The following is a 9836-nucleotide window of genomic DNA, read 5'->3' as shown; positions in this document are numbered from 1 at the left end:
TTTTTTGCGGTACGCGGGCCTCTCACTGTCGTGGCCTCTCCCGTTGCGGAGCACAGGCTCCGGACGCGCAGGCTCAGCGGCTATGGCTCACGGGCCCAGGCGCTCCGCGGCATGTGGGATCTTCCCGGACCGGGGCACGAACCCGTGTCCCCTGCATCGGAAGGGGAAGCCCCGTTTTATGTTTTTGATGTCACAATTTACATCTTTTTATCTTGTGTATCTCAGCAAAGTATTGTAGTTATAGCTGTTTTTACTACTCATGTCTTTTAATCTTCATACAAGCTTTGTAAGTAATTAACCTTACAACTTTAAATCATTCTGATTTTTACTGCATATTTACCTTTACCAGTGAGATTTATACTTTCATATGTTTTCCTGCAACTAATTAACACCCTCTTGTTTCAGCTTAAATAAGTCCTTTTCACATTTCTTGTAAGGCCAGTCTAGTGGTGATGAACTCCATTAGCTTTTGCTTGTCTGGAAAACTCTTTCTCTCTCCTTCAACTCTGAAGGACAGCTTTTCTGGTAGAAGGTGTATTTTTTTTTTTTTACATCTTTATTGGAGTATAATTGCTTTACAATGGTGTGTTAGTTTCTGCTTTATAACAAAGTGAATCAGTTATACATAGACATATGTTCCCACATCTCTTCCCTCTTGCGTCTCCCTCCCTCCCACCCTCCCTATCAAGAAACTTTACTTGGAGTGTTACCTGGAGGAGACCCCGGTAGAGTACAGGGAATGCTGACAAAGAAACACAGGGATTACTGTTCAAAAGCTAATTGTAGCCTATTAGCTACTTAATAATACCTTTAAAACTAAAAAGCCTGAGTCCTGCTCTACCTTTGTCACCTGATGACCCTTTCTCCTTTGGCTCAGGGTGGGACAATGTGTTCGTTATTGTCCAGAGAAAGAAAGCCTAGGGAAGCTTATCGTTGGGTCAGCCAGACCAGAGGAAACCACATCGCCTAAAAGAGTGCTAAATTGACATCCAAGGCAGATCACCTGAATGACAGAAGGAAACCTTTGTGGAAGATTTTCTAATTATTGAGATGTGGGCAAGCTGATTAAAAAAAAGGGGGGAAGGAGGGGAGTGGTTTGTGAGTGAATGCTCCCGAAGGAAACATGGAACCTTTTAACTGCAGGAGGTAAAGAGACTCCTCTGCAGGTGAAACTTTGAAAGCCTGTGACTAAGCTCGCCTCTGTCAAAGGGAGGCAGAATCAGGGTATTAACAGACATTGTCCAGGGACAGCATGAGACCCCAGCCCTGCCCTCCCAACCAATGTGTTGTTCCTGGCACCTTGACTACCCGATAAAAGCAACAAAATAGTGGAGCGAAGTGTGACAGGGCCCAGCGCGCACCCCACTTTTATTAAAATACTGACTTCCCTGATCAAGTCGATGGATTTGATTGATGGGGCTCACTGTTCCAAAACTAATTAGCAAAAGGTAAGTAATTTATTCAGCTAAAGTGCAGATTAAAGAAGATAAAGCAATGTAATAACTAGCACAGCTCCAGGAGGACACTTTCCAGCCTTTAATGGCATCACCTATGAAGATGCATCGAAGCTATTCTTTTTCCCCTTCCTTAAGCTGTCATTGTTCTTGCACCAAATGACAGCTACATGTCCTTCATGAGCAACATTTTGACATGCGTGGAACTGAACCACAGAGTGCACACAGGTTGTTTAGAAATGTTCCCGCAGTACCATCTGCCAACTAATTGTAGGAATTTACATGACTTCATCAGAGCCAATTTAGGCTAACATTTAAGTGTATCCATTCTTATGTGCCCATAATATTACAATTAGGACACTGGGGAAGATAGAGTCTGAATGGTGACTGTTTTAGCATTATGGGAACAGTTTCAGCTCCAAAGTGGAAAATCGTAACCTTGCAAAGAAGATAAAACTAACTTGCAAGGTCTCATCTTATAGCATGCGTTGGATTGCACATCAAATCACACATCACAAATGGTACATCATGAAGGAGACTCCTGAAGCCCTGGTTTGCTACAATTGTCAATGCTAACTTTTGATGTAGGTCAATGTTTTCAGTCCAGAAGACATTAAAATAATCTATCTAGGCCAGTACTGGAAGTCAGGAGAGATGGACTCGTGTCCTGATCAGGCGACTAACTAGCTGTGTGACCTTGGTGCAGCTAACTGTTTAACCTCCTCTCCAGGCCTCAAGTTCCTAATATACAAGATGCCAGTAGTTTCCTACCTTGAGCCGTATGTGTACCTCCTTCACAAATTTTGCCATAGCCATTTCATTTTTTTCTTAAAATCAATTAATTCACTTCTTTAATTCAGGTAAAAGGGGTACTTTATAACCCTAACATAAATGGAAACCTGGCAGCACCAGAGATCATCAGAAGGTCAGTAGAAACGCCACCTATGGCTGGTTATCAGGCAGTACTTGTCTCTGGTCACCAAACTGTCCTTTAGAAAAGAGGAACTCATCTTGCATTCTAGTTCTTTCTTAAAAGTGTTTCTCATACATACTGAACAATAAAATACTATTTGGGGAAGACACACTGGCCTAAAGCAACCTGAATTAATACTATTTAGGATGCTTGGAGGTAAACTGATAAAATCATTAATATAAAAGGGGGAGTTAGTTGTCAGAGGAATTTAACACAGCTGATCACTAAGTTCATTAGTCCTGAGGTTATGACCTCATCATTGCATTTTATGTCATTGTTAACAGTCAAAAATCACTTTTAAAAGCAATAAAGTGGTTACACCGTGGAGATCACAAATGTGTACCTACAGGAGTATAAGGAAATGGTGCCATGTTGCCAACAGAATGTGCATCTGCAGTTTAGGAAGACTTCTAGAGACAGCATTACATAAATACAAGAAATGCTGTACCTTAAACCACCCAGATGGCAGGTACAATTACATTCTCTGAAAAGCTGACAGAATCCTTAAATTATAACACATATGATAAGTGACACAGGAAGACACTGATCAACGATGCCTATAAAAAATGTAAGTGAATTTCCTCAACATAATGTGGATGGTAAAAACATACAATAAATCTAAGTCAATGTATTCTGTATATTATTTTAAATATATAAATAAAATTTATAAATTTAGGAATTTCATTCTTTCACTGAGATCCCCAAATGTTTACACTTCCAAGTTGGTCAAAAGAAAAAAGTGGATCTTCTCATTGGAAAAATTAACGATTACTCTGACTTGCCTAAAGCTCATACTTCTCCATATAAAGTAAATATAATAAAATAAACAATTGCTGTAAAAAAAAAAAAATCCAGCAAGATACTAGCTGTGAGCCTGAGGCCATTTCCTCTTTCTTAAATGACAAATTAGCAAACAGATTTTCCTTTGAAGTAATCGGAAGGACTGAAACTTTTCTCACTGTGTGGATCTCTGCCCATCTACCTCTTAAAACAATCTCCCATGTCATCAGCAGTGTGGCGAATCACCCTATAAGGGGTCCGTCCCTCGCATCCATTCTGCCATCAACTATCCATAGCTCTAAGAGGCAAGAAGCAGCCGCATCATTTTCCAGGCTAGGATGTTTCATCTGTTGCTTTTCCAGATGGCTGGCTGCAGGGTGGTGAGATGATTTTAGGGGTACCATTTACCGTCTTTCATTTGTACTCTCACTAAAAGCACGGACCAGACTTTTGTCCGCACTACCTGTCTCTTCTCTTCTCACCTGTTCTTGTCCCATTTAAACATCTGCAGTCCGTTATGACAGAGCACACAACCTGCTTGCGGAGGAAAATCAGCTGAGTGTGCATCGGCCGCTGCAAAGCCTGTCAGCTACCTGGCTCCAGGCAGCGTTTCCGTGACAGCTTTATGTCCGACACTAAAGAAGAATCAATAGGAGGCCAAGGGGCTGACATTTCATTTTCTAAGAAGTGATCCATTGAGGACCAATCACCAAGCAGTGTTTATCAGCCTTGGGAAGTAACATTTTTTTTTTTTTTAATGGGGGAGAAGGGACAACATCATGGCTGGGTAACTTGACAGGCGCAGTTCTCTAAGGTGGGGACTCATAATTGGAAATCCGATCAATCCTGCCTTATATAATAAAGTGATCAATAAAAGCAGAAAGGAAATTAAGTCATCAAGCTTGAGATGCTATTTTCTGTAGCTACAGCTTTTAATAAACTTGTCTTCCTGTATTACATTTTCATCTGCTTTTCTTTTTTTTTCTTTTGTCAAAGAAGAACATCTGAATAAAAACTTATAACGAGGTGACTTATTTCTAATTACTCCTGTCTGACTGCTGTATTTAGGATAACTTAAAATACAAAAAACAAACAAAAAAAGTAACTCTAAAGGAAAGCCAGACTACAACTAGAGAATTCTTCCAACCAATATCTTGGTTGAGATTCGAGACGAGACCCACTTTCTGTGAACAAGTGTTCTCTCAAATGGTTTGAACATTCTGGGGTGCTGGATTTCAGTCAAATATTTTTTGCAGTGGCAGTTATTAATAATTTTTTCCTTAGTTTTAGACTTTTAAACAACTTTATTTTCTGATGACACAAGTTGTTTATATACACTGTAAAAATTTCAAATGCAGAAATACGTAATAACGAAAGCAAAAGCCCATGTAATTTCTATACAATCCTCATCCCACTCCCTCCTCCTGGCTATCAGATGGATATAGATTAATGCCTATAGTTCCCATGTGTTTATGAGCCTGGCATGTGTACATGCACAAAGTCAAATGGCAGTGAATAAGAAAGAGGTCCATCCTGATTGACTTCCAAAATCAAAAGCCAGGAAAGGAAAGAACTCTGGGAATTCAGATCCTGTTCAGGCCAAGTTGAAGTTTCCAAAGCCTGAACTGTACTATTATATGGGTACAGTGGGCATGTCTAGATGTATGTTTGTGTGTGTGTGTTACAGCAACAGGGATGAGTGTTTGTGGTGGGTTTAACTCTTTCAAGACGAAATTCACTGCTCCAGTCAAACAGACTTTGCACCAAAAAGAACACACATGATGACAAATGGAGGTGCCCACACACAATAAGGAGTTGTGCTGTACTGTGCAAGAGGGATCATGATTGATCTCTATATACCAGGACATTCTGGAGAGTGAGAGTAGAGACATGATATTAATAAATACGGGTGACCACTGAAACCATCCAGGCAAACTAAGATATATGGTCATCATCTTAATTATAATGTACCACAAAGTGAGAGAAAATCATGGTGGCTTGCCCAGGTCAGTGGAAATAGCCAGAGGCTATGCTGTGACATCAATGAGCTCACCAGCTGATGAGCCAGGAAAAGACAGTGCAACAGACAGTGGCCTGAGATCCAAGCATGGCTATTGGGGGTCCAGTAACAGATCTACCACTAAAGCAATATAGTGACTCCAGACAAGGACTATACCTTTCTGAGTATCAGTTTCCTCTTCTATGACATGCAAAGATTTATATTTAAGAGGATCATTTTGACATCCCCGCGTTCTGCTTTTTTCTTAAAAGCCCCACCTTGTAAAACAGTTGATGGCACGGGGGGTGGGGGTGGGGGGGTAAAGGTCGGAGAAGGGGAAGATTCTCACACGTGAGACAAAGAGGACCTAGATGTGGACACACACTGAAGATGAGCAGCTGTGCCCTCAAACCCCCTCCCCCGCATTCTTCTGGAAGCTCCAGGCAGTGTTAATAATTGATGGAGGCAATGATAATAAGAAAAACTGGATAAAAGAATATGCTTTCAAGCTCAGGGGTTGGCAAAGTATGGCCCTCAGCCAAATCCAGCTCACCACCTGTTTTTATAAATAAAGTTTTATTGTAACACACACACACACACACACACACACACACAAAAGAATATGCTGTCAAGCTCTTTCTATGCCTCTCTAGTCTAGACTGTTTTTCAAGTATCAAGTTAGAGTGTAAACTCTCATAGAATAAGTAATTGCTGTTTTAGATCCATTTCCAAGAACAATGCCATGCCCACGAAGTGCTCAAAGGATACTCTCTGGAAATGTCGATGGCTTTTCCTAAGGGAAGATGGAATGCCCACTTCCTTGCTTTGGTTACTGTTATTATGAACCAATATCATGTTAAAGTACTCTCTGTGTGACAGATTATCTACTTTGCCTATCAAAACTCTCCTGTCAATAACTCTTAGAGGCAGGTATTTTATTATCCCTATTTTACAAAAAGGAAACAATGACTCAAAGAGTTGAAGTAACACAGTTGACAAATAGAGCTCAAATGTGAGGTCTGTTTTATATAGCTTTTTTTTTTGGCCTTTGGCAGTCAGTTCAGGCTTAAGAGAGGTATAAATGTAACACCTTACAGCCTAGAATATCTAGAAAGTTCCCAATGGCCTGCTTTTCAGCTTAGTTTCCTGCAATCAGTTAGGTCTTTCCAGGACCCTCAGTGGTGAGGGCTGCCACCAGGGTCCAGCCGGAAGCTCTAGCAGCGGGGGGTGGGGAGATCAAAGCAAAGAGGAGGGAGCTTGTGCTGCAAATGCCATGTTTATGATGCTAATCAAAAGCCTCAGCTTTGTGTGGAGGAGACAAAAAGCTCCCTCCTAAAAACTGGGAAGGGGGTCAGGGGCAGTGAGTGGCTTAAGTGCTTACCTCCTGCTGATGACAAAAGCGGCGATGAGAATAACCACGAGCACCGCGCTGCCAGAGACGGAGACCAGCAGGACGGTGGAGTTGGCCCCGTCTCCAATGATCCGGGAAGGCACTGGCAAAGATAGTTACACGAGGATCACCTTGGGCAAGGTCCTAAGAGCTAGAACCTCTGACTGTCACAAGTTTCAACTCTCTGAAGCCATTTGAAATGCTCACAGCCTATTTTGCTCTACGTTAAGTATTCACACAACAGCATCTTCTAAGACAGCCTTAATGAGACAAAGACATTCTTTTTTATAATTGTATGAAGAACTCCAACCAGAAGACTCTTATTAAATCCTATGGTAAACATTTCCACTCATTGCTTTTTCTTCTTTTCCTTTCTAGTCTCAGCCCAAACTCTTACTTAAGGATCTGATGAATTCCTTAGTGAGAAAGACACCTGGAAATTTCCAAAAGGAAAAGCAGTTTTGAATGACCCCTCCACTGCATCCTCACACCCCATCTATAGAAAACCTGTCTATTATTGCCCAGCTCAAAAGCCACTTCCTCCTTGAAGCCTTCCAGGATAATCGCAAAGGATGTCAAACCCCTTCAGATTTTATTCTAGAGTACTTTCTTTCTTTTTTCATTCATATTCTATTTAATAATTTGTGAATAAAATTACTTTCTAGAACTAATGTAGAAAATTCTGCCCCACCAGCTCCTTATCCAGTAGGCTCAATTTTGGTTTGTTAATTATGGAGGGGAGATGTCTTATGTAAATTGCTTATTCGTAGGTATGCCCTCTATTAACATTTTGATTCAATCATCCAGTTGGCCCAACTCACAATGTTGAAAGATTGATGTAGTTGTCTAGAGGGGCTTTTAAAAAAACTGATCTGACTTGATTTGAACAGATTCCTAGAAATAAATAGGAGAGAAAAAAAAAAAAAAAAAATTGGTACCTTCTCTAGTCTTCCCAGGGAGAAAACTCCTTAGCTTAATGTAAGATAGTTATGCAACTGTCCATTAGTCAGTTTGGCAGTCCCAGTTTTCATGGTTTATGGAAAGCTCAACACAGGAGAAAGATAGACATTTTTCAATCATATGAAAAGACAGATCAGATACCGTTGTGAAAAATGTTCTTCTCTAAATAGCAAGAGGTGTGCTACGTTACAGACACTGGCTATCTAGTTTCAAGCAACAGCCTTTGCAACAAAGTGTTTGCCTAACCAAAAATTTGTATAGCTTCTTAGTTCACCATAATGGGATTTGTCCTGGATTGTACAAAGAATCTCAAAACTCGTTACCTGTGTTGGTTGTGACCTCCAGGGGCTCGCTGAAATCTCCATAGCCAGCTGCTGTCCTGGCTCGGACATGGAAAACATAGGAAGTCAGAGGGTTCAGGCCTTTGATATCCGTGTTCCTGGCAGCCGTCCTAACAATCCGATAGCTTCGTTCATTCTGATCCTACATTATGAGAGGATAAAATTAAGGAAGGTGGCAAAATAAATCTCCCACTTACTCCGATACAGTATTAAAGCAGCCAAGCCAGTCCACTCAGAGGTTGAAAGTAAATGGAGATTGATAAACTCTAAACACTATATTCAGTTCAATGTTAGAAGTACTATTGTTACTTAGATGTTGAAAGAAATGTGGAGTTCAGGTATGATTGCTGTTGACACTGACCATATCCAGATCTTAACCCATAAACTTTTTTTTTGAAAAGAACATTAGATGATGGTTGATGGCTTTTCTCACTCCACACCCGGCAATTTCACAGAAATAACTACTGCAAGAAGGTCCCTTTCTTTTTCTATTTTCCATTCTAGAAAATGTCAAAAATGTTATAATCTGGTTTCAAAAAAAAAAAAAATCCTGTCCCCTTTCTGCTTTTAATAAGGAAGCCAATAAGTGATTACCTTTAAAAAGAAAGAGAAGACAATTGTTCATTTTCTAGACAACCTCGAATGCAAATAGCTCTCTTCAGAATGCTGTCCTTTAAGAGACAAGTTATTTGTAAAAAAATAAAGTCTTTCTATAACTTTAAGAGGCTGAAGAATGTAATTTTCTTTCCTTGATTTTCTATTAAAAGTCATCAAAATCCACACCTTGATTCTGAATAGCAGTGATCTACTTAAACAGATCATTATCTCAACTTTTATGAGTCACTCTTCCTGATAGAAGGTTTACAGATAAGACATTCTTAGCTTAGCTATCTTGATTTGCAGGACTAGAAAGAAAAAATACAGTTATATTAGAACATAATGTATTTTTTCTCTTTTTTAAGATTAGCAACTTAATACATAAAATTCATAATTGGATTTGATTGGGAAGCAAAATGCATTTGGTTTTGAGATTTACTAGTATGCCAGGACTTATAACTGACCAGAACTATAGAGAGAAAGAAAGGAAGGAAGGAAGGAGGGAAGGAAAGAGGGGTTGGGGGGAAGAACGGAGAAGAACCTTGCTTATTCAAGTAATACCTTCTCATAATACTTGACTTCATACTCCAAGATCACCCCATTGGGCCGGTCTGGTTCCAGCCAAGCCAGAGCAACACTGTATCTTGTAACTTCTTTAGCCTGGACCAAAGCAATGGATGAGGGTGCTAGTGGGGAGAAAAAAAAAAAAAAAAAAAAAAAAAGATATCTTACTTCAGGGGGAAAAATTGGTGGCATCAGTCAATAATACCATCTTATTTTAGAAAACTGTGAAGGATTGTCTTGTCTTCTGCCAGATCCCCGTTTTCCTCTTCCCTAGCACAAAAGCATACCATTTCATGGTTCTTTCCAATATTTTTTTGTATATGGTTTGTCTTCAAAAGACAATCTCTGAAGTAGCCTGGTAAGTCCATGGGTCTTACATTATCACCTCTACAGCACCTGCAGCCATTCCTCAGAAAGGCCGTAGGTATAGAGAATGCTATCTGCTTGTTTATTTTTTTGCAAGCCATGAAAACCTTTGGAAAATCTCCTCTTAAGCTCGGAGAAACTGCATCTCATCCTACCTCCAAAGAATTGAGTGTCGTGTTATTGGTCTTTAATTTTGGACAAGAGACTTTGCAACTCTTCCAAGGGTACTGTAGGGAATGCCAGAAGGCATTTTACAATTTACATACTTTCCAATATAAATAAAAGTATTGCTTAATTACAGTAAGAGTTTCCAGTTTGAACACAACCAGGCAAATAATGAAGAACACAAATAAAGCCACGATAGTCTCTCTGGACATATATGGCATTTTGCAACTCTTTTACAAGAGTTGAA

The 9836-nt window shown here is 40.0% G+C and overlaps 1 protein-coding gene across 3 annotated transcripts in view; it reads right to left on the bottom strand.

The window, feature by feature from the left end:
- Positions 1-9836, bottom strand: part of EPHA4 (EPH receptor A4) — a 137536-nt gene that overhangs the window by 20927 nt on the left and 106773 nt on the right. For all 3 annotated transcript variants that reach the window (XM_007467406.1, XM_007467408.1, XM_007467407.1), the window contains 3 exons: positions 9056-9180; positions 7880-8039; positions 6588-6699 (listed from right to left, as the gene is read on the bottom strand). In XM_007467406.1, the coding sequence (XP_007467468.1) occupies positions 6588-6699; positions 7880-8039; positions 9056-9180 (397 nt within the window). The remainder of the gene's footprint in view (positions 1-6587; positions 6700-7879; positions 8040-9055; positions 9181-9836) is intronic.

This window comes from Lipotes vexillifer, unplaced genomic scaffold, assembly GCF_000442215.2.
Source record: "Lipotes vexillifer unplaced genomic scaffold, Lipotes_vexillifer_v1.1 scaffold677, whole genome shotgun sequence".
Lineage (NCBI taxonomy): Eukaryota > Metazoa > Chordata > Mammalia > Artiodactyla > Lipotidae > Lipotes > Lipotes vexillifer.
Note: the sequence above shows the minus strand (reverse complement) of the source record. Positions and strands in the feature narration are given on the sequence as shown.